Genomic DNA, 24,647 nt, shown 5'->3' on the forward strand with positions numbered 1-24,647 from the left:
GCAGATGATGGTGCCATTGTTGGTGGCCAAGTCCCACTGCTGCTTTCTTCTTTGCACACCAGTAAAAAAACAAAAAGAGATGGGTTCAGGAGTTGGCTTTGTTCTGCTCCCAGGGTGGGCAGCAACCTTCAGGAGCTCTCCTGCCACACTGATCAACAGGAGCCTGTTTTAGGGAGGTCACTGCAGGGAGTTTTGCACTGCCAGCCCATCATTTCCCCATCTGGGAGCCTGTCCTTTGGAATCCACTGCCACCATATCACCTCACTGCCTCAGAGTGACGCACCACAGCTGCAGAGGTGACAGATGCTTCAAAACATACATTCTATCTGGCATGAAAATGAGCCAGCACTCGCCTTCAAGGCTCTAAATAACATTAGCAGAGAAAAAAATAAATATCATAGAGAGAAATATCATCTTCAAATAAGAGAGCAAGGAGCCCTCCAGCCCACTGACATTTGAGTGTTCAGACAGCTGCAGAACTCCATGAAAACTGTCCTCTCATGACACAGACATTACTAGACCACTCACAAGTAAAGACACACAGATTTCCTCTAAAATTATTTTCATGTTGGCAGCTGTGTCAGCTGCAGCACTGTGGTCATTGCTGGGCTTGCAGCCAGCAGCAGAATGGGCTTTTGCCTGGGAGATTTTTTCAGAGAAAAAATCCTTTTGCTCAGGATTTTTCTCCTGGGAAGCTGAGGAGCCTCAGAGAAAAGGAAAACAATTCTGATCTCATTTGCTTCTCCTGTGTTGTGCTCACATGTGCAATGTGTTTGGAGATTGTTTACCCACAGGTGATTGTTCCATTGCATTCTGCTGGGAGTTGTTTTCACTCTTTGGCCAGTCAGGGCCAAGCTGTGTCAGGATTCTGGAAGGAGTCACCAGTTTTCATTATTATCTTTATAGCATTTAGTAAGTATCCTTTCTCTATTCTTTAGTACAGTATAGCATTCTTTAATATAATATAGTATCATAAAGTAATAAATGAGCCTTCTGAGAACATGGAGTCAGATGCATCATTCCTGCCTTTGCTGGGACATTCCCTGCAAATACCATACAGTGTGGAGTCAGACACTCCTGCACACAGCCCTTGTCTGCAGCAGAGAAGCAAACCCACCCCTGCCCTGCCCTTTACCTAGCAGCAGGAGATCCTTGCTCACTGACAAGTTGCAGTGAATTTGTTTTACATGACCATAAAGCAGGGAATAAAATGGCTCTGCCATCTGTGTTTCCAGAGAGCCATGGGAATTTCTTCTCATTGCTTCTCTCCTGCTGTAAACTCAGCCCTCCTAACCAAACTCAGCCCTTCTATCCAAGCTCAGCCTTTGTAACCAAACTCAGCCTTTGTATCCAAACTCAGCCTTTGTATCCAAACTCAGCCCTCCTAACCAAACTCAGCCCTTCTTATCAAACTCAGCCTTTGTAACCAAACTCAGCCCTTATCAAACTCAGCCCTTCTAACCAAACTCAGCCCTTATCAAACTCAGACCTTCTAACCAAACTCAGCCTTTCTATCCAAACTCAGCCCTTCTTGTGCTCATGTGAAAGGTGAGGGATTCTCCCCAACACAACAACCATTTTGAACCTCAAAGTCCAAATTCTGCCTGAGCTGGAGCCACTAACCAGACTTCCCACCCCTTTCCCACTATGTGTAACCCTTCTTGTCCATTTTTTTCTTTGCAAGCCCACCAAGAAAAGCAAATTATGCAGCAGGAGCCTGTGCAGACCTTCCTGACCTCACAGTGCAAGGAGCTGAGGGCAGACAGACCCTCACCTCTCCCCTCAGGACTTGTCCCTTGGCTGTGGGGACACGATGGATTTATATCACAGAAATTCTGCCTGTCCCCTCTCTGCCTACAGGCACCACTCACCTGAACACCTCCAAATCTGCTGGGTTAAAAACCATCAAAGTGACATTCCCCATGGGACAATCCTATCTTGGATAAAGAAAATGAAGCTTCATTCATGCAAATGGGGCAGTTTTGGACTTTATTGATGTCAGGTAATGTGGGTGCCACAAGTCCCCATATTAAAAACCAAGACACACTGATGCTAACTCAGTTTTATTTTTGTTTTCTCACTTGTCAAGACCCCATCAGCAAGCCAGATTTGAACAAAACATTCAAAGTTACACAGAGCCACAGCTGTTTGTGAACACAGTGCAAAAACTTCTGTATGACCCAGTTTGGGAGAGACCCAAAGCAGGAGCATGGCTTAAAATCACATCACCTAAAGGATGGCCAGAAACCAGGCAGCCCATCACTTTGCTGTGTTTTCTGTCCAACTGTATTTTTCTCCTTTATTATGTTAGTCAGGTGCTAAACAAATAAAATCAATTCTGAACTTATAAAAAGCAATTGGAAATGTCTAGTCTTTTATAGTGAAATCTCAACTTAAGCAGCCCACAGCACTTGGAGAAAAATCAATCATCATTTCCATCCTGTTACGTGTGCTACTAAAATTAAGAATTGATGTTCTGCTGCAAAGGAAAATTATTTCAAGAGAACCACCTTAGCAACAGTGTTCAGTGTTCATAAACCTCCTGTTTACAGTTCTCATGGCAGACAAGCTCCTACATCCCACTATGAAATATAAATAATAACGAGGGATCCTGATTTACATACAGTTTCCATCTTAATGGGCATCAAAATTGCAAGCAGGGCAACAGCACCACTTATGGTTATAGCAAGCAGTTAACATGTCCTCAGCCTAAAGAGGCCATAAACCAGTGTTAAACACCCCTGTAATTGCTGCCTCTCCCATAACCAAACCAAAGTTCAGATGATTGTGCCAGGAGCCTTTCCATAAAGACAGAAAGCCTGGAATGGGGCACCTGAAGCAGCACTGAACTCTGATGTAGCCTAAATATTTTAGCAACGTGCTCTGCCCATTTGAGAGCAGCAATCCCTGCATCTTTGATTTATTGCAGCCCAGGCCATGTAACTTGTATGATATTATGTGCAAACCACACTAATATCTCCCAGAATATGCCACAGTGAAAGCCATCCCTGCCTCCAAATAATCTCCAGCCCACCAGCTCTATTTATTCATGAGCACACAGGTGATTTCCATGCCATGGAAGCTGCTGTTTCTCCTGCACCCAGGGGCTGTGCAGCAGCCTGGGCTGTGTGACACACTGAGCACAGTGCTGTCCCCTCCAGCCCCCCTGGCTTCCCACAGCCTGTCTGTTGTGGGGTTTGTGGTGGCCACAAGCAGGAGGGGTTTGTAATCAGCCTGTGGCTCTCAGGAGATGCCTGGGAGGAGACAGCCCCATCAACCCCCAGATCCACCCACAGGGTGCTTGGCTACCTAAAGAAACAGTAAGGAGGGTGATGACCACTGCACCAAACCCAGCTTTTTAAAGTTTTTCCCAACTACTCTGATCCAGCTGGCTCTGCCAGCCCTTGGTTTCTTGCCCATCAATCCCTGGATTCAGTCCCACTTACACCACCCTCTGTTCACCCTCTCTTTTGGTGTTTAATTAGTGCAATTAGCACTTGGGATGTGTCCTCCCGAGCCCGACTCCTCTACGGAGAGCATTCCCACCTTCCCGGCTGTCCCCGATGCCAGGATGGGGACACTGCTCCTCCCTCCGATGCCAGGAGGGGCACACTGCACGGCTCTGGCTCTGTCCAGTCCTGCTTTTCCCACTTCTATTTCAAAAAGATTGCAGTCAACTTTGCGATTTGAGTAACTGACTTTGATAGGGAAATGACTGATCCAGTATACAGCAAACAGCAGGGCTCTAGAACACTATTACATCTGAGTCTGGAAAATGAACTTTAATAAAAATCATTCCAGTAATGTATTGTGACAGCTTTTAGTGAAATCAGCTCCAATTGTTTGATTCTCCCAGGAATACAGCAAGAGTCTCCCACAGCCTTGAGCCATGGCATCAGCAAGCAGATACTTTTATGATAAATGGCCCCCGAAACGCAAATTACAGCTGCAGCAAATGAACAATATGTTGAAAATTACTCAGTGGCTTTTTGTCTGGGCTACCGTGCTGGTATCTGGGTGTGCACTGACACCTAGTGGGATGGCCCCAGGCTGGGAGCAGAGGGGTAAACTGGGTTATTTTCCTGAAGAATATCAACAGTCAGCCCCTCTTGATACCTCGGGCTTTAAGTTTTTCTGTTCTGTTTTGGTGTGCAGCTTTTAGCTTTGTATTAAATGTTACCGGGATCTTTTCACAGGGTGGTGAAGACAAAACAATCCTACAGGAATGGGATGGGGATAAACTGATACCTTAGGTTTTAAGTTTTTCTGTTCTGTTTTGGTGTGCAGCTTTTAGCTTTATCTTAATGCTACTGGGATCTTTTCACAAAACAATCCTACCCTAGCTGGAGACTCAAGGACAGTCTCTTCAAACTTCAGGTCCAAAGCATCAACAAAAAAGCATCAACCAAGGCAGGTCCTGCTGCATCACACAATCCTCATCAGGAGCTGAGTTTGAATTTCGGGCAGAAACAGCGTGAGGAAGGTTTGCCAGGAGATGCTTACAGGCCAGCAGTGCCCCAGCTGCCTCACACACATCCCGGCCATTTCTAGCCCAGCTCCCGACCGAACAGCACAGCAGCGGTGCGAGGCACCACTGGGACCAGCCCCTTCCCGATGCCACCACCTCATTTCTATGGGAGCATCACAGCGCTCGTTATTTTTATTTTGGGGCTGGACAGCAGCACCTAAAGCGCTGCCCTGCCCTGCCCGCTCAGCTCCTTCCTGCCAGCACAAGAGCGAGTTCCAGCCTTCGGAGAGGTATCGCAGGAACCTCCCGCTTCTCTGCGAGCAGTCGCGGTGATAATTCCCGCAGTGAGGGCCCGACAGCCCGGCCGAGGCGGCAGCGACAGCCCAAAACGCCGCAGAGCATCCCCGCTCCCACCGCACGCCCCGCCCCGGATGCGGCCCCGCCGCGCGGAGCGCTTCCGCCGCCGCGTGCGCCGAGCGCTCACCGCTCCCATTGGCTGGAGGGGGCGGCGGGGCGGGGCCGGGAGAAGCGGAGACCTCCTCCATTGGCTGGAAAGAGAGGGGCGGGGCCAGGAGAGGTGAAGGTCGTTCCCATTGGCTGCAGAGGGAGGAGGGGCTGGGCCAGGGCTGAGGCGGCCGTGAGGGCGCTCGGAAGGGAACGAGTCCCGGTGAGGGGCTCGGTGAGGGACGCGGCCTCCGGTGAGGGACGCGGCCATGCGGGGCCCGGGCGCTGCTATGCGGCGTTTCCTCGGCCCGCTGCTGTGCCTGCTGGCGCTGCGGCTCCCGGCGGGCAGCGGCGCGGCCGCCCGCGGGCTGGACGTGGCTTCCTACCGGTGAGTACGGAGCGGGCGGTGCGGGGCCCAGCCGGGCCGGGGCTGAGCGCGCCTGCTTGTGCCGCAGGGAGCGGGTGCGGGCCATGTTCTACCACGCCTACGAGCACTACCTGGAGAGCGCCTTCCCTTACGACGAGCTGCGGCCGCTGACGTGCGATGGGCAGGACACCTGGGGCAGGTAAGGGCTGGTCTCTGGGCGGGGTGGGGATGGGCTGTCCCCTCCGCCGGGTCTCACCTCGCTTCTCCTCTCCGCAGCTTCTCCCTGACCCTGATCGATGCTCTGGACACGCTGCTGGTGAGTAGGAGCCAGCCCTGAGTGCCCACAGCCTGCTCAAGGCCTCTGTGTGCCACCTGTACACCTGGATTTTATGTGGTGGTGCCAAAAGTCAGTTATTCATTGACCTGAGGACTTTGCATTTCCCTTTGCATCACCGCTGGGAGGGGTGTCAGAGCACCCCTTTCCTGACACCCTCTGGAGTAAAGATCTAAAGTGTGGGGAAAAATGCTTTTTGAAACAAGATGAAACTTGTTTCAACAAAATAGTAAAACCAACTAAAATCAGTCCCAAATATTGAGGTGCTCTTTGTTTTTTTCCATGAACTCTAAGCCCGAGTCTCTGTTTCCCTACAGATCTTGGGAAATGTTTCCGAGTTCCAGCGAGTTGTCAACGTGCTGCAGGAGGGGGTGGACTTCGATATCGATGTCAATGCATCTGTCTTTGAAACAAACATTCGAGGTGAGGTGGGGTTTTCTGGGGGGTTGGTCTGTGTTGGGTTTCTTTCCTGTACGAATCTCAGAGGAGGTGGTCAGAGGGAATTTGGGATGCAGAAGAAGAGAACCCATAAACAGAGAGAAAAACCCCAAACAAACGTCACTTCCTTTCAGTCTTTGCACATCCCTTTTTACTTCCTGTCTCAACACAAGCAGAAGTAGATGTGGCACTTTCAGTATTCTGGTGTGAGGTTTTCAGCTTTGGAATAATATATATCTTTCACTGCAAGCATACAGATTTTATGCTGCTGTCTTTTCTGTGCTGTTTTGGAGTAAAGATTATCAATTTCTGGCATTATTTTTTTTCCTTCAAAATTACAAAGGCTTTTGGAGACTTGCACCTTGAATGCCTGACTGCTTCAGTGCCATCTAGCTAAATAACACAGTGTTTTTTAAAAACCAGTGTTTTTTAAAACTGTTAGTTATGCAAAACTGTTAGTTATGCTTTTGTTGGTTGTCCTGCCAAATATTGCTGTGCCAATTTTTGCAGCAGTGTAATTTCTGCAAAAAATTGGTTGTTATGGGACCATAGACAAGCCTGTGAAATAACTAATATTAGCTAATATAGCTGTATTAGCTATATAAGTAATAGCTAAATATAGCTAATGACTCACAGCTGCTGTCACATGGAAATTTTGGCCTCTTCCTAGAAAAAATAAATATATCATAGAATCTGAGAGTGGTTTGGGTGGGAAAGGACCTTAAAGATCATCCATTCCACCCCCTGCCATGGGCAGAGACACCTTCCACTGTCCCAGGTTGCTCCAAGCCCTGTCCAGCCTGGCCTTGGGCACTGTCAGGGATCCAGGGGCAGCCCCAGCTGCTCTGGGCACCCTGTGCCAGGGCCTGCCCACCCTCACAGGGAACAATTCCTTCTCAATATCCCATCCATCCCTGCCCTCTGGCAGTTTAAAGCCATCACCCCTTGCCCTGTCACTCCACACATTTCTGCTGCCCTGCAAACAAGCAGCAAGAACCAAATCACTCTTCTCTTCTCTAAAGTCATTCCTCCCTGCATGGTGTAATGGATTCTGCTGTGTCCTTGCAGTGGTGGGAGGGCTCCTCTCTGCTCACCTGCTCTCCAGGAAGGCTGGAGTTGAAGTGGAAGCAGGCTGGCCGTGCTCAGGACCTCTCCTGAGGATGGCTGAGGAAGCAGCTCGCAAACTGCTGCCAGGTGAGCCCCTGTCTGCTGTGTGTCACTGTGCTGGGGATCAGGAGCTGCCTGCTGCCTGTGGTGGGAGATGCACTGCTGGATGAGCCAGCTCAAAAACCAGCCCTGTGGTCCCTGAGCTCCAAGCTCTGTGCTCCAGGTTTAATTTGTAATGTATGTGTGCATGCAAAGTGCTATGTGTGGTTAACACATCAGGGTGCTTGTTGCTTGTTGAGGGGAAATATATTTAATATAAATAATAAATAAAGGCTGAGAGACAGCAGCTTGTAAAGACAAGAAGATGCTGCCTCATGTGCTCTTTGTGGGCTGCAGCTGGGCTGTGTGCCCTCACGGCATGGCACTGTTCCCTGGTGTGCACCCATGGGGTGATCACAGCCTCACTGTTTGCACTTTGCTGGCCAGTGTGTTCAGTGACCACCTTGCTTGTGCTGTAAAACAATGTGGGGATGCAATCTGTTGCTCTGGCAAGGTGGAAGAGATGCCCAGGACCTTCCCAGGACTGTGTGTACTGTGGTGTTGTGAGGTCCCCAGGATGAGGTGAGAGATGAGAATTTGACTCCATGTTCTCAGAAGGCTGATTTATTATTTTATGATATGATATTATATTAAAATGAATTCTATACTAAAACTGTACTAAAGAAAGAGAAAGGATACATCAGAAGGCTTAACAAGAATGATCATGAAAGCTCATGACTGACTCCTCAGTCTGACACAGCTGATGGTGATTGGTCATTAATTAAAAACAATTCACATGGAGCCAATCAAAGATGCACCTATTGGTAAATGATCTCCAGACCACATTCCCAAACAATCAGATAATTATTGTTTTTGTTCTTTTCTGAGGCTTCTCAGCTTCCCAGGAGAAGAAATCCCGGTGAAGGGATTTTTCAGAAAATATCAGGGTGACAGTGCATACCTTGGCATACCCTCTCTGGCCCTCCCAGGATCACACTCAAGTTCTCATTTTGTTCTCTGCAGTTGCTCCAGCCCCCCTTCCTGCCCATGTGCAGTGGGATGTGAGGCACATGTTTGCTTGAGAGTTTATTAAACACAGCACTGAGCACTTCTGTGACCCCAAAATCCTGTGTTTCAGCTTTCCAGACCCCAACTGGGATGCCCTATGGCACAGTGAACCTGCTGCATGGAGTAAACCCTGGGGAGACCCCAGTCACCTGTACTGCTGGAATTGGCACCTTTATAGTGGAGTTTGCCACCTTAAGCCACCTCACTGGTGACCCAGTGTTCGAGGACGTTGCCAGGAAGGCTTTGAAGGCACTGTGGAAAAATCGCTCAGATATTGGGCTGGTGAGTGAGCAATGGACTTGGGATCTGCTGGGCTGCTTTTTCTGTGGCTTTGTGGATGCAATTCTAGGCATGAAAAAGCATCAACAGAGAGGAGATAGAGTAACCACAGTGCTCCTAACTGGGCAGAAGGCTTGTGTTTGCCATTGTTGCTGAACACCTGCAGCATTCACATCCCTGCTTTACTGCAGCAGCCCAACATTATCCCATTGTTTTGGCCCACACCAGATGTGGCTGGGAGACAAATGCCTCCTGCTGGGTGCTGCAGCTCTTGTGACAGCAGCTGGAGCAGATTAAATGGAAGGTCTGTCTGAATCCTGGTAGGACAAAGACCTAGGGAAGAGAACAAGAGTAAAGTGCACTGAGATATTACCAGCCTGTACAGCTCCGGGGTTCAGGAATACCCAGAGCTGGGAGTAGGAGTATTATCTCTGTGTTCACTGTCTCCTGCTCTTTTCTATTGCTGCTTTTTTAACCTCTGTGAAGTGTTGGTGTTGCATATGTAAACTGCAACAGATTTATTTATACCCTGTGTTCATTGCCACAAATTATCCACAGGCTGTATGAAGAAATGTTTCCCTTTGTTTGCTTTGGGATTTGTCTGTTTTTTATTTATACTCCAAATCCTTGATCATTGCTGGCTTTTTTTTCACGTTTGCTAAGAAAGACATGATTGTGTATATAATTCTCCATCAGCTAGGTTTGTTCACAGGCTAAAGAGTGTCAGTATATATTTAAATTTTAACATGACAGCTCTTGTGCCTATGACATTTTTGACCTCTGTCTCTGTATTTGCACCTCTCTATCCTTCTCTACTCATTTGTAAGATCAGAATTAGGACCAGACATTTCATGTTGAAATTGTGCATTTTTACAGTAGCATTATAATGTGTTGTTTTGGCTAGTGAAGCATTGATATTGAAAGCATAAAATGTTTATTAGATATATAAAATACATTATCAGCATGAAAATTGTATTTTCTACAGTTTGCACATAAGGATAACAGTTGTATTTCCTACAGTTTGTATTTGTCTGATGCTGATAAATGTGTCCTGTCATGGAGAAAATGCTGGTTGGAATGGACATTGTATGTCTGAAACTGATGGTCTGAAAAGAGGATCAGGATTTCTTGTGTCACTTTAAGCCCCTCTCTCCTTGTCCTTCACCCCTTCCAGGTGGGGAACCACATTGATGTGATCACTGCCAAGTGGGTGGCCCAGGATGCTGGGATTGGGGCAGGGGTGGACTCCTACTTTGAGTACCTGGTTAAAGGAGCCATCCTCCTGCAGGACAAGGAGCTGATGTCCATGTTTTTAGGTGAGTCTGTGTTTTCTGTGGGAAGGGGCCCAGCACCTGTGGCAGGAGGAGAAAGGATCTAATGGGGCACATTCAAGACTGTTCTGAAGGCATTGCTGTAATTCTTTTGAACAGTCTATGATAACAATTACCAGAGTGAGCACCCTGAGAAGTCATTGAACATGGCTCAAGTGAAAAAGGGGCTTCTCTCATTCTTAAAAATAAGCTTTTTTTTTTTTCTTTTTTTTTTTTTCCTTTTTGCTACAGATGGCTTACCTACCCATCTGGTTTTTTACAGAATATAACAAAGCTATCAAGAATTACACCAAGTTTGATGACTGGTACCTGTGGGTTCAGATGTACAAAGGAACCGTGTCCATGCCTGTGTTCCAGTCCCTGGAGGCCTATTGGCCAGGCCTGCAGGTAAGAGCTGTCATACCAGCAGCATCTGGTGATTCTGTTCATCTGTCAGGGGCTGGTCTTCAAGAAAAAAGTTACAAATCTGTGCAGGTTTAAAATTTTGGTTTGTTCTCTGGTGAAATCTGCAATGGCCTGAGCCTATAGAAGTTGATGCTGAAGAAGATGTTGATTTTATCTACAGTCTCTCATTCAGCATGATGGGAGGGCACTTCTGTGGTAGCAAACTCCACTGACAGTGGTCCCATAATGTAAATGGGAATGTGAGCAAAAAGAAACTTTTTCTGTCACCCCACAAATGTTTCATTTGTGTGAATATTTTCCCATCAAGAGCTTTGCTTTCTCATCAGTCTTCTTGTTTGGACTGAGACTTTGTTTCCCTAACTAAGAGATTGACTGAAGAAATACAGCCTTCTTTAAAAAAATCAGAGTCTTCATATTATTTCAGCTGTGGGAATGTGATCCACCAGATAAGCAGCATTTTTAGTCTTACCTGTTCTTAAGCCATCATGCCCAGTATCAGTTCCCCCACTCAGACCTGCTGAAATACTCATTTCTGTCACTGAGTATTTTAGCCTAGAACAGTGCTGTTGCATAATTCCTGTGCTGTTTTTTCACTCCCATGTTTCTTTGCTGTTTCCTGTCTCCAGAGCCTCATTGGGGATGTGGATAATGCCATGCGCACCTTCCTCAACTATTACACGGTCTGGAAGCAGTTTGGGGGCCTGCCTGAGTTCTACAACATTCCCCAGGGCTACACAGTGGACAAGAGGGAAGGATATCCACTCAGGCCTGGTAAAAAAACTGAAATTAAAAGGGACATGAACTCCTGCTTTAGCTCTGGTTGAGAGATCAAATGTTAGCAACACCACAGTTTCCTCCCCAGTTTTGTTCTGGCTCAATTCCTGCCAGGATTTGAGCTGGGATTTCCAGAGTTAAAGCTGCACATTTTGTTTTCCCCCACTCACAAAGAAAGGGAGGAAACAGGAAGCAAACCATAGTGTTACTGTAGAAAGGTGGCCTGGTAATGAATTTTTTTCCCAGTGTGGGATTTGACATGTTCAAGTGTTAGATTGACTGGCATGGGGTACTTCAGTCATGTGAAATGTTAAAGGGACTGCTTGTGTCCTTTAAATTTAGGAAGTGAAAGTGAGTGTGAATAAGCTGTTCCAGTTCTGCATCTAGGAGGGATTCTATGTTGTCTGTGATACTGTAAGGAAATTATCTCTCTTTTTTTCTCATTTTTTACAACTCTGACCAAAAAAAAAAAAATTTAACCTGATTAGTGGGTCCATAAATGTAAATGAGAATAATTAAAATCCTTTTGGTCTGAGTGTTCAGGTGACATCCACATTGGACAAATCTACAGCAAATACCCATCCTCCCTAACCATCAAAGGTGTTTAAGTATAAAGACCTGTTCCTTTAATAAGTAAACACAGATGGTGCTTACGTTGTCTGTATAGAGTATTTCCACTCTATTGTTTAAAACCTCTGTTTTGAGGATTGAATTTCTTGTTTGTAATCCTTTCCAGAAGCATTTTTTTTAACTTTGACAACTGAGTATTAATCTTTTTTGTCTCCTGCATTTCTCCCACTCGCTGAATGTGGGAGTGAGCATTAGTCACTCTTACCTGAACTGCTGCAGGCTGCTTAGAGGGAATTTCTTTGTAGCACATTCTTAGGAAAAGGAAGATCTGTGCTTGGAGGCAGGCAAGCCAGGCTGTTCACCTGATCATGCTGAAGTATTTTAAATTAGTTCAAGGAATAGCTCATCTTCTCTGTGTGGTTGGTTTGATAATCGTTGTGCTGGCAATGTTTGGGTGTTTTGCAGAGCTGATTGAGAGCGCGATGTATCTGTACCGTGCCACAAGAGACCCCACACTGCTGGAGCTGGGGAGAGATGCTGTGGAGTCCATAGAGAAAATCAGCAAGGTGGACTGTGGCTTTGCAACTGTGAGTGCTAAATCATCTGCCATGTCACCTGAAGGGCTGCTAAAAATCAGCTTTCAGAAGGTGTTCTCATGAGTGATGTTTTGTCATTGATTCAAGCAGTCATTTTGGGCAAAACATGACTCTTTTTTTTTTTCCACAAACCCCTTGTTTTTCTCTGTGAAGCTGCTCTGGTAATTGCTGGTCATGTTTCTGGTTGTAGCTTCCTCACAGTGGGCCAGATTCTATCGTGGGCTGTTGCCTCAGAGCCCAAAACATGGGAAAGCACCAGAAACTTCTCCTGCATTTCTAGTAGGTGTTGCAGCTGAGCAGGAGGAGTCTCGCACAGGCTCCTCCTGTCAGGTGTGTGATTCTGCTTTCCCATTATATCTTGAAAATATGGTCAAACACATGAGAAGTACAGTGAGTGATTTCTAGTAAGTTATTTAATAGAGGATTTCAAACATGCTATCAAGCTCTATTTTACAAAAAAATCCTTAAAAATATTGGGAGTAAGTAGGTAAAAGCCTTATGTTTTTGGTTTTTTTCTTCATTGGGGAAATGATGGGAATCTCTTCTCCTTGCCCAGACAGAACTGAGGGTGAGTTTAAATGTTGGGAAGAAATTGTTCTCTGTGAGGGTGGGCAGGCCCTGGCACAGGGTGCCCAGAGCAGCTGTGGCTGCCCCTGGATCCCTGGCAGTGTCCAAGGCCAGGTTGGATGGGGCTTGGGGCAACATGGGCTAGTGGAAGGTGTCCCTGCCCATGGCAGGGGATGGAATGGGATGAACTTTAAGGTCTTTTCAACCCAAGCCATTCTGTGATAAGATACAGGGTGAGTTGGTGTAATACTATGCTGTTTAACTGAAATTAATTCCAAGTTGTTTTTATTTTTCTCCCTAAATTCATAACTTACTGAATTCAATGTAACTGTAACCCACTCTGTTCTCTTGTAGATCAAAGACCTGAGGGACCACAGGCTGGATAACCGCATGGAATCCTTCTTCTTGGCTGAAACAATCAAATACCTGTACCTGCTGTTTGACCCAGACAACTTCATCCACAATGATGGCTCAGATTTTGATGTGGTGGTCACACCCTATGGGGAGTGTGTCCTGAATGCTGGAGGGTACATCTTCAACACTGAGGCTCATCCCATCGACCCTGCTGCCCTGCACTGCTGTAGGAAGCGCAAAGAGGAGCAGTGGGAAGTGGAAGACTTGATGAGGGAATTCTACTCACAGAAGAAAACAAAGAAATTCACTTTAAAAAGACCTGCTGATCATGGTGAAGGGGAAAATGCAAAAGACTCCCAAGATGCCTCTTCAGAGAAAGCTAGAGAGAAGAGAAACTCTAAGAAAAGCTCACACTCCCTCCTGAGCTGCCCCAGTCAATCTTTTAACTCCAAGCTTGCAGTACTGGGACAGGTCTTCCTAGATAACACCTGATCCTCTTTGCATCATCAGTTTAAATTATTGAACTCGTTTCACATTCTGGGAATATATTTTTATAGTTTCATAATGGAAAGTGTGGTACCTCACAATGTGAATTCTATCATGAAGTGAAACAACTTCCCATTAAATTCTGCTACTGCTCCTTTCTAAGCCATGACTCAGATACCAGCTGTTAATGCTGTCAAGCTGCAGATCTCAAAGCAGTTGGTTGCCTGAATATCAAACAGGTGTCCAGAAAAAGAAAGGTCTACATGTTAAATGTACCTTTTTCATTGCATTTTGTGAGTTTTGCAGGCTTACAGAAAGGTACTAGCATAGTTTGTTCTATAAAAAGGAACCTGAGTTTCTTGTCATAAGGGAAGAAGCAGGAATTACTGTAGCTTCACTACAACTCTGTGTGCTCCATCTTTTATTTCTGGCCACCTTATAGACATGTAGTTCATATTGAAAAATTTCTGCCCAGTGGAGTAAACCTATTTATTTTGAGTTGAAGGCTCAGATTTGTTGCTCTGGCAGTTCTGTTGGGCAAGAAGGATGGTATGGGGGGAGAGGAGCACTTGGAACATGGGAAAGTGCTCAGTCCCTCTGTTTCAGATGTGTGGGTCAGTACCTCCTGCCTGAAAACCACTTTATTAATGTCCAGGTAATGTCTGGACAAAAGACTGAGCTGGAGGGTGGACTAGGAAATGTTTGGTTGATTCCACAGTGTAGCTAGCCTATCTCTTATTTCCCCATTTCCTTTCTCTTTCTAACTTCCCTTTGTGCCCCCCATATTTCACTGTACCTCAGTCAGTGCAGCCATCCCAGAGTGCCCCAGCTGAGCTGAACACGAGCCATGCACAGGGCTTGGGTGGAAGGGGGCTGAGCCCAGGCTGAAACTGCAGCTGTGCCTTGGTGCAGCAGGCAGCTGAACAGATGTTCATGAACCTCTCAGGCTTCAGCTGACTGGCACATCCAGACCTTTACATACATTATTGGTGTCTTTGCAACAGCTGTGTGCAGTGACCAGGAGATTTTCTTTCTAAAGGAAAAAGCAAAAGCAGAGCAGAAAAGTGATGGAGTTTCTTCAAGCCTGCTGGAAAGTGAGGAGTCTGGAGCAAGCTCCAATTATTTGAGTGGGCTAGAGGTACAGGAGAAATAAATCCTTGTGAGCAGGGAAATACTTAAATACAGCTGGACCAGTGCCCACTCTGTGCTGCTGTGTGGTTGCCTTGAGAAAGTAATTTTTGTTGTTGTTTTGACCTGTACTAATGCTGTAAAGTTAAATAAAATTTGCATTTTATCCTTCGGGGTAGAAATCTTGTTGTAGTTGTGAATGAGTTATGGTAAGACACTTGCGGTGCCGGACAGGCATATTGAAAGGACTGGTAAGCCACAGAGCTTTTGGTTGTGTCCTTCTTTCCCATGGCAGCTGGGACAGTGCAGGAATTCTGCAGTGACACAGCCCTTGCAGCCCTTCTGAGAGAGGAGCACCCAAAACCAGGCATTGTTGGACAAAGATGAAGCTCTTGTTAGTAGCTCCTTGTTGTCACCATCGGTTATCTTTTTATTTTCCACCTGTTCACATCTCACACGCTCTTCATTGTTTAATCTGCAGAAAACAAACCCCAGGCCTTCTCCCACAGCTTTGCTCTGTGCTGGGTGAGGTCCTGAAACCCAGCATTGTCCCAGCTGTGAGGTGGAGGAAAATAATGGGACAAGGCAAATCTCCAACTCATTAGATTCCTCCTGACCAGGGCATTTTGGTACCCTCATCCAGAAGCTTCCAGCAGCAGAACCAAGCAGCTGTAGGTTGGGGAGATGACGTTGCTCCTCAGCATGGTTGGAGCCGGGAGAACTCATCTGTACATGGCTGCTGTGGGTGATTAGATGGATCTTGATTAGATTCCCAGATTTGTCTGAGCAGGAAGGCACCCAGACAGATGATCGACTCCAGCTCCAAGTCAGTGGCCCAGACAGGAACTGAAACTTTGGTATTATGACCAACTGAGCTAATCTCGGATTAGTGTTGTGGGCTGGATGACTCAGAACAACACAGAACAGCCTCAGCTGTTCCTTGTTCCAGTGTTGTTCCATCTCTCAAAGCCTTTATTTTAACAAAAACGAACTGTGATCAGAGTCCTCAGTGAGCTTTTCCTTCAACAGAAGACGGTGTGGTTGGGCCTTGCTGAGGGAAATAAAAGTATCCTAGAGGACATGAAGGCATCGGGATAGAAAAGGGGCGGGAGGCAGAGCCGGGGGAGCAGCAGCGCGGAGAGGCCGCGACTCCCCTCGCTCCCTCCCACACGGCGGGCGCCCCTTCCGGCCGCCATGTTGGCGCGTCCCGCGGCTGCGCACTCGGCGGAGCGGGACGAGGGGAGGGCTCGCTGTTTGTGTCCCCAGCGCGGAGGCCATGGCGGCCGTGGCGGGGGCCGGCACAGGCTCCGGCTCCGGCACCGGCGGGGCCCGCGCCGCGACCACCAACATCTTGGCACAGCTGCGGCACGGGCAGCTCAGCGGCCGCGGGCTGACCCGCGGGGCGCAGGTAACGCGCTGCGGGCCGCCCCTGGGACCTGGGCCGGGCGGGCGAAGCGGGGAGGCCGCGGGGCCTGGGGGCCCGTGGGGTTTGGGGCCGGGGGTGCAGCGCCTCCTGCCCGGGCCTGTGGCGGAGCTTCGCGGCCGGGGAGAGCCCGGCTGGCCTGGCGGGGCCTGCTCGGGGAGAACGGCCGCTCCCAGGCCGGGCTCGGCGCTCCGGAGCTCCCCGGAGGTGCTCGGGCTTTGCCCCTCACACACACGAGGGTGCCCCGGTGCCTTCGGGCTCCGTGCGCCGCCTCGCCGGCCTCAGCCGGGCCCGGGGAGCCCCGAGGAGCAGCACAGGCGTTTGCCCAGCCGTTCTCCGCCTCTTCGGTCGGTGTGGCCTTCCCTGCAAAGAAAGGAAGCTCTGCCTGGGACTGTAACAATGCAGCATCGAAATTTAAACGTATTTCCTGGACAAAGGCAGCCTCGTGGTATTAGGGCTTAGGAGACATTTTAGCTCTCTAACGCAGGTGGTTTTATGAGAAACTGCTCCAGTTCTGTTTCTTATTTGTCATCTTTCCCAGTTGATGATGCTGGGAAATACCAAGGAATGAAATCAGTTCCTTACCCCGGGCCCGTGCCTGTCGTGTCCTGATACTGGCTTTTTTGGAAAAGCTGCTCAAGGATAATAGACAATTTATTTTTACAGAGAATAATTGGCATTTTTCTTGCAGGTTAAATGCAAAATGGTGCAAAGACTTGGAAAATGAAACATGAGATACAGAACTTGCATTCAGGTGCTGATTTATTGAGCTGAAGTATCTTGAGAGAGGTCAGATGGAATAAAAAATGGCATTTCTCTAATTTAGTAGTGTAGACAACATTTTTCTTGATAAACAAGGATTCTGAGCAATTATTAAGATAAGATTTATTTGATGCCTTTTTGGGACTACCTAAAAACAGAGGCCAGACAGAATTAAGGGAATAAAAAGCAAATATATTTATTGAAGGGCCTTCAGGTGCATTTCAGGCAGACAGACCCCCCCCAGGTCCACCCAAAAAATGGATCACAAGTCACAGGTTTCACACTTTTATAAGTTTGGTCCGTTAGTGTATTGGGCGTTAATCTTCCACTTACAGCTTCAGCTAATGAAGTAATTTACCCCAAGTTTGCTCCCCCAGCTCAGTTTTGTTTCCATCTCTGGGCCCTGAGGCAGTGAGGTGTCCTTGACTGCCAGGCCTGGAGAGGAATTGTTGTGTGTGCCCAAACTGGGAAAGCAGCAGCTCACCCTGTGTGTGGGGTTTAGAGCTATGCACTAAAGAACTGCAGAATTATAAATATATAAAAAATAGAAAAGCTCAAATGCTAAGGCATCATGTTCATCATGAATGCCTGTGCCTCATTCTGTAGCAGAGAGGTAAAGAGCAAGTATTTTTTTACAGCTATTTTTTCTTTATTTTGCTGCTTCCTCAGGTGCTAGTTTGGTTAATCCTTAAGAAGAGCTAGTAATTTGCGTCAGTACAAACCTGTATTGACGCTTCTCCTTGGGATTGTTTTAGAAGTGGACAAACTTTGTCTCACTGCCTTACCTGCCCACCTCTGCATTCTTTCTTTCATGCACTTCCTCACCACTGCAATTTCAGTCAGGTAAACCTGGACCAACCTTATGCACCTCTGTTGTCTGTAGGATGGTGCTTCCACCTTTGGGCTTTAGTTTGCTTGAAAAATGCAGTACTACTGTTTTCAGGTTTTAGAGCAATCAAGGAAACATCTCCTGGTTGCATCCTCCTTATAATGCCCAAAATTCAGGTGGGGCTTTTGTTTTCTGGGGTTTGGTTTTGCTTGAAAAATTTTGGCATCCTTGTGCCGCCCTGAGAGTTAAAGCTTGGACAAATAGAGCTCCCACACTTCATAAGTGCTATAGGAGGGTGTTTGAAATCATTTTGTGTAAGAGCATGGAGTGGCAGGACAAGGGTAAATGGCTTCCCACTGCCAGAGGGCAGGGTTAGATGGGATATTGGGAAGAAATCCTTCCCTGTGAGGGTGCTGAGGCCCTGGCACAGGGTGCCTGAGAAACTGTGGCTGCCCCTGGATCCCTGGAAGTGTCCCACGCCAGGTTGGACAGGGCTTGGAGCAGCCTGGGACAGTGGAAGGTGTCCCTGCCATGGCAGAGGGGGTTGGCACTGGATGAGCTTTAAGGTCCCTCCCAACCCAAACCATTCTGTGATTCACTTAAGCTCAGGCAGGGGGAACAACAACTCCCTGAATGATTTTGAACTTTATGAATTCCATGTCTCTTTACTTTTACCTTGAATCAGTTTTTTGTTTGTAGATTATCTAAATATAAAACACTTTGATGTGACTTTTAGAGAAGCACAAGGTAGTTTTGGCTGCTTTCTTTTTTTTTTTTTAAGGTCTATTATTTATCAAAACATTCCCAGTTTTCCTGCAGTTGACTCCTCAGTGGCAGTGTGGGAGCCCTTGCTTACATTTCTCAACTGATATGTTCCTGCAGAGCCTGAGAGCAGGCCAGGTTGCTGTGTTGGAGTGTAGAGCAAGTCATGAGAGTGTCCTTGAAGCACTTCCTAGCTGTGTTTTGGAAGGAAGTTTTGGGTCATGTGCTGCCTGGAGTGCACTGCTGGTGTCCTGTAGGGAGGGGAAGCCCTTCTCAAGATGTTAATTCAGGGAAACTGGGGAGCACAGTTCCGTGCTGGGGTGCCTGCCAGGGGCAGCAGTGGCATTTAGCCCTGAACAAAGCTTTGTGTGCTATTCTTAGGTGATCTCAAGATCCATTTTTGTATGAGGAAAGTTGAGGCTTAGCTGTGAGCTGGGAAGGATCACTGTTGAGGCCCGCATCTAAAAGTTCATTGCTCTGATCTTACAGGGACATAGAAGCATTTTTGACAGCAGCAGCCCCCTGAATATCTGGCAGTTTTGAGGTCAGCTGAGGCTCTGAAATCTGGATCCCTGCATGTTCCTGCTGTGCTCACCTACCCAGAGCCCTTGGCTTCCTTGCCAGTTGGTGTCTTGCTTTATTATTAGTAATAAATTATTCAGAGAAGGGCAACAGAGCTGGAGAATCATATGAGGCGTGGCTGAGGGAGCTGGGAAAGGGGCTCAGCCTGGAGAAAAGGAGGCTCAGAGGGAGCTTCTGGCTCTGGACAACTCCTGGCAGGAGGGGGCAGCCGGGTGAGGGTTGGGCTCTGCTCCAGGGAGCAGGGACAGGAAGAGAGGGAATGGCCTCAGGCTGGGCCAGGGGAGGTTCAGCTTGAACAACAGGAGGAATTTTTTTCCTGGAAAAGGATGGCTCAGGCATTGTCAGGGCCTGCCCAGGGAGATAGTGGAGTCCCCATCCCTGGAGATTCCAAGAAACAGTGGGACATGGCACTCTGGGCTGGGTGTTAGGGTGGGGATCAGTCACAGGTTGGACTCTTGGTCTTGGAGGTCTTTTCCAATGTAAATGATTCTGTGATAAGAAGTTGATTAGCTAAAGCAGATTTCAGTAGATACTGTCATTATTTGTTCTTGTGTCCATTTTATCATATTGCTGGCATCAGCTGCTGCCCTGCTCACAAACTTCAGAGTTGGTATCAGATTGCATAACCTTGGATCAGGATTTGCCCTGCCCTGAGCACACAGCCAGTGCAAGGGGCTTTGCAGGTGCTGGTGAACCAGTGGCAGAAGAGCTTTCCAGAAGTGACACGTTTCTAAGAAGGAAGAATATTGGTTGTGAGGGGCCTGGTGTGTTGCCCTTCTTGGGGCACAGCTGTGCCATGGATCACAGGCTCTGGGACAAGTTTGTGCTGCTGTTCCTTGAAAGCCAAGAACACTCTGGCTCAGCTGATCAAGCTCAAATCTGCTTAGCAAGAAGGTGCACACTTCATCTGCTGCAAGGCAGCTGTGAACACCATGGATATGGCATGAAACAAGAAGATATTTAGGTGCAGCTCTGGGAATCCCTGTGGACAGAGCAGTGTAATAATGGACTAACCAGGGATTTGTTGGCAGACTAATGTGCTCTTGCTGCAGTCCTAAGAGCTTGGTGTCAGCACTGTTCTCACCCTCATAGGATTGCCAGGGCTTAGCTGAAACAATCAGGATGGAAAAAAGGAATCCATTTTTCCAGCTGTATTTCATGCTTTGCTGTCCTTAGGAGCAGACACTTCCCTTAGCAGGATAGTCCCTATCCACTCAAAAAAAAAAAACTCTCTGGAAGGAAAACATTTTCTCCCTCAGACATCCAGATTTCACCTCCTGCCATTGCAGGTTATCAGCATGAGTAGCTTCCTAACCCTGAGAAAAGATTTTAGTTTTGAGTCAGTTTTTTGTTTCCTCCTTACAAGAGCACCAACAAAACAAGATTCACGTGAATATAATCCACTTGAGTAGCTCTAATTGTGTGGGTGTTAGCAGGCTTAGGCCTCTTCAGGGGAGGACAGTGAGGGAGTGTTGGAAAGCCTGGACGTGCTTTTGTTATGTAACAGGACCAGAGCTCTGTCGTGCACTAGAAATGCTCAAAAAGTGGCTGTGTTGGTGTCTGATTTTTTTGTGTGGCTGAAGATAAGTGAGAAGAAAAATGTAGATGTGATGCTTCTTATCCCTCTGCTTTTACTTAGATAGCCCTACAGATTTTGTTTTCTTTCAAAATGAAATAAAGAAGAAACTTAGGAAGTTCCAAGGAAAAGTAGTAACTGAGAAGTTAATATAATTTTAATATAATTATAGATATTAATTGATGTACTTTTCTCTGAGAGTAAGGTCAGCAAAGCAAATATTAGTAGCTCTGTTCTGATCTGGTAGATCCTGTAGTGGGTTTGGAGAGCTGCTGGTGTTAAAGGTCTGTGTTGGAATTGTTGTGCTCTGGGAAGTGCTGTGGGGATTGGAGATTCAGGAAACCTGTTCCCTGTCTTGGTAGACCAGCTCTTCTTCCAGTTCTTGTGAGCAGAGCTGTAGTCAGGGAGCTGTGGGTTAGGCCTGGCTGGAAGCTCTGGCATGTTTTATCCTAGGACAGTGTGTCCCTGGGTTCATGCCTGGCTTTTGGGTTGGCAGGAGAAGGGATGGCGGGGCCCCATGCAGGGCTGGGGAGGATGGAGAAACAGGGAATCTAGCTAAGGGAATCTTGATGTGCACTTGAAGAATCAAGGAGCTGGAGAGAGGCTGGACATAAGTGCTCTTCCATGGACTGCTCCCAGCAGAGTTCCCTTTCAGGATTAATATCTGTGGGGCTCTGCCCTGTGTTTGATCAGAGCTCAGCTGTGACTGGCCACAGTGTGTTCTGCCCTGGAGCTGCAGGGCTGCAGTGCTCAGCTTCTCCCTTGGAATGCTTTCCAGAATTGCTCCATGGGCCAGCAGCTGTGTTCCTGCAAAGCTGTTGTGTTAAAACCAAAACTTGCTGGGTCATTTGCCTTGGTTACAGGCTTTTGTGGGAAAAGTTGTGTGAGGAAGGAGACAGCTTAGGCAGGCTGATGGATGGCTGTTAGCAACTGGAAAGGAAAATGGAATACAGAGCTGGAATTGCGGGGCACTCCCCAAAATCCTGAATAATCATTCTCCTGGCAGTCTGTCAGAGATGACTTCCTAAGTTATTACTGTTCAGAGGAAAATTAAGCATTTAATTGCACAAATTTTAGTTTCCTGGTTTTTTTTAAAGGTACAGCTTTAAAGGCTTGAAGGAAAGGATTTGCAAAGGCTTCAATTTATTAAGAATACATAGAGACCATGTGCTTGCATCTCTTTGTCAAGATCCAAAATCTTGTGCCTCTTTCCTTTTAAACTTTCAAGACATTTAACTATATACTTCAGAAATGGTCATGGAAAATCCCAAGAATGGAAATTCTGCTTTTTTTAAAAGCACTTCCAGTGTTAATGTATGGTTGCAATGAGAAATTGAATTAAAAAAACCTTGTAAGTGATGTGTCATAGCTGTGAAGTCTGTCACAGCAGGATCCCTTCAGTGCTGTGAAGGATGCCTGGACACCTGAGTCACTGGTTTTGCTTTCTGGAAGATGACAGCAAACACCCTCCTGTAGCGAGCACTCAGCAAGACAGTGTAATGTTTGAAGGGTAAAATGTGAAATAGAGACACAGTTTTATCAGGAGGCTGTTTGCCCTGCCCTGGAGAGCAAAGGGAGGATTAGCTCCTGGTATTTCTGCTGCTGTCACCACTGCTGGTGGTTCAGCAGTTTTGGGAAGACAGAGAGAGGTGTCACTGACCACAGCTCAGCACAGGGGTGGAGGCAAGCTTAGGAAAATCAGAGGTTTGCTTTGTAGGGCAAGGACAGTTGTCACAGTGTGGGAACAGAGGTGGGAAGGATTTGGGAGCAACTTTAGCTCCAAGAGATCTCAGGGCAGTAAGAAATGTTTTGGCAAAGCTGAGCACTTGTCAGGGCGTGGACACAGAGCAGGGGGGAAGAGCTGTTCCTGTGCCTGGAGGATGAGCAAAGTGGATGGGACAAGTAAAAGGGGGACTAGACTGGTCAAGGGATGGATTTAGGCAAATATTAATGTATAACTTCATGAAGATGCAGATATTCATAATTATTTATTGATTATCTTGCAAATCGATGCCATCAGGGGAGGTTTAGGCTGGATATTAGGAAAAGATTCTTCCCCCAGAGGATGCCCAGGCTCCCCAGGGAATGGGCATGGCCCCGAGGCTGCCAGAGCTCCTGGAGCATTGTGACAGCACTGCCAGGGATGCCCAGGGTGGGGCTGTTGGGGGATGTATGCAGGGCTGGGGCTGGCCTTGACAGTCCTTGTGTGATCCCTTCCAAGATGGGACATTCTTTGCTTCTTATTCTTATAATTTTTTGAAAGGATTTAAGACAGTAGGATTAGAAAGAAATTTAAACTAAATACTTACAGTTGTGTGCAGTGTCTTTTTTCAGCCCTTTGTATACTGTCAAGGAAAATGATGCACAGAAGTTACTTAAACTGTGTAGTTGGAAAGTGTTCCTATGGTAGTTATCAGTCTTTGGAGTAATCTCCTGGGAAATCCTGAGCTCCAGTTCCTAAGGAGTCTTTAAAGAGAAAACCACTCAGTCTGTTCTACCTTGCAGACACAGGTGGGCTGGTGACACATTTTTTATCTCTGAATTTAAATCCTCTCCAAAGTCTCTGATTGCCCTTCCAGCAGATGCCATGTCTTCGTGGCACAGCTGGAGCAGGGGGATGTGGATGGTCCTGGTGAGGTGGTGATCACCTGGCTGGGGAGCAGCGTTCTGGAAACCACAGGATTGTCAGACAGCTTTGGACTGGGACACAGCTTGGGAGCTCTGGATGAGCTGGTGTGTGCCACTGTGTTTTCAGGGATCAGCCTGGAACAGAACCTCTCTGGAGAGCCCCGGTGTGCTGTCCTCTGGTTTCTCTGTGAGCCAGAACTGGGATGTGTGCAGCAATCTGGGAAGTGACTCTGTGCAGTCCTGGTGCATGGACCAGTTTGGTTTGCTGTACCTGGCTCTTACAGAAGTTTGTATGCTGCTGCTCTTGTTTTCCCTGAAGTGATCCTTATTCTCTTGTGTCCTAACACCAGTATAGCATGACAATTCCAAACCCAGCTGCCAGGACTTGGGGAGATCCTGGCTTTTCATGGATACCTCTTCCAGGTGGGCTGCTACAGCCTCTACTTCTTGTTAGATGATACCTAATTTCTCAAGTTTTGTTGCAAGATTTCAGGTGTTTTATCCAGAGCTTTTCAGTGAATGAAGAAAGTCAGTGTTGGATTGCACTTTATGTGCTTGAATGAGACCAAAAAATTCCACAGAGGAAAGGAGCCCCAAAAGACCCAGTGCTGATTTTGATGACTTATTCAGTAGACTTTCCCAAAAAAGAAAGCCATTTTTGCTTTTAAATGAAAAGCATTGACTAGCTGCTGTTATGGAAAACAAGAGATGCAGTTTTTAACCAAAATGGCTGTGAAGAAATACAGCTCCACAAAGTCTGATTGAATTTTGTTCCTTTCCCAGAATCCAAAAATCTTTGCATTGGCAAATACCACCCGGCCACAATGGAAATATCCAGAGCCAGGGTAGCCTCAAATACAGAGCAGGGACCACAAGCCAGAGCTTGCAGTGAAACCAAAGATGTGTTAAATCAAGAGAAAGAAAACCTTTTTTTATTTTTTTTTTCTTTTGAAAGCAGATAAAAGATGATGAGAGCAAGGAAACATTTGCTTCACTCTTTCAAAATTTCAGTTCTGAGAGTTTCCTGTGGCTGCCTCTCAGAGCCTGGGGCAGGGAGAGGAGCCCTGCTAGTACAGAAATGGGAGTGGAGATGGCTCAGATGGATCCTGCCCCAAACCAAGAAGCATACATATGATTAACAGTGTGGTGTTAAACCCAGCACAAGGTTTTAATGTTAATTAAAGGCTTTTGGCCTTTCCTGAGAGCATTTCTGCTCTGTGCTGCTGGAACCTGTGATGGCAGCCTGTGCACGTCATCCCTGCCTCTGGTATCTTCCACATCAGCTCTAGCTGGAGAGTTGGACTCTTTCCCTGGCATTTTGCTGTGTGTT

General features: G+C 47.1%; 2 protein-coding genes across 2 annotated transcripts in view; both read left to right on the forward strand.

Moving 5' to 3' along the window:
• Nucleotides 1–5,082: 5,082 nt before the first annotated feature.
• On the forward strand, nt 5,083–14,937 carry EDEM2 (ER degradation enhancing alpha-mannosidase like protein 2). The gene is made up of 11 exons (XM_059862493.1): nt 5,083–5,300; nt 5,368–5,478; nt 5,556–5,595; nt 5,931–6,036; nt 7,120–7,245; nt 8,336–8,547; nt 9,719–9,860; nt 10,138–10,262; nt 10,907–11,051; nt 12,090–12,211; nt 13,142–14,937. The coding sequence occupies exons 1-11, from the start codon at nt 5,182–5,184 to the stop codon at nt 13,631–13,633; spliced, it is 1,740 nt and encodes a 579-aa protein (XP_059718476.1). The 5' UTR covers nt 5,083–5,181; the 3' UTR covers nt 13,634–14,937.
• Nucleotides 14,938–15,561: 624 nt separating this feature from the next.
• The window catches only part of TRPC4AP (transient receptor potential cation channel subfamily C member 4 associated protein), a 34,351-nt gene continuing 25,265 nt past the window's right edge, over nt 15,562–24,647 (forward strand). The window contains exons 1-2 of the mRNA XM_059863003.1: nt 15,562–15,581; nt 15,842–16,163. Of these exons, the coding sequence (XP_059718986.1) occupies nt 15,562–15,581; nt 15,842–16,163 (342 nt within the window). The remainder of the gene's footprint in view (nt 15,582–15,841; nt 16,164–24,647) is intronic.

This window comes from Haemorhous mexicanus, chromosome 18 (genome assembly GCF_027477595.1).
Source record: "Haemorhous mexicanus isolate bHaeMex1 chromosome 18, bHaeMex1.pri, whole genome shotgun sequence".
NCBI lineage: Eukaryota > Metazoa > Chordata > Aves > Passeriformes > Fringillidae > Haemorhous > Haemorhous mexicanus.

Excerpts from the sequence above, each read along its gene's own strand:
- EDEM2 (XM_059862493.1), top strand. The coding sequence starts at position 5,182 with ATGCGGGGCCCGGGCGCTGCTATGCGGCGTTTCCTCGGCCCGCTGCTG. Across the intron at positions 5,596-5,930 it reads ATGCTCTGGACACGCTGCTG|ATCTTGGGAAATGTTTCCGA; the intron begins GTGAGTAGGAGC and ends GTTTCCCTACAG. Across the intron at positions 12,212-13,141 it reads TGGACTGTGGCTTTGCAACT|ATCAAAGACCTGAGGGACCA; the intron begins GTGAGTGCTAAA and ends GTTCTCTTGTAG.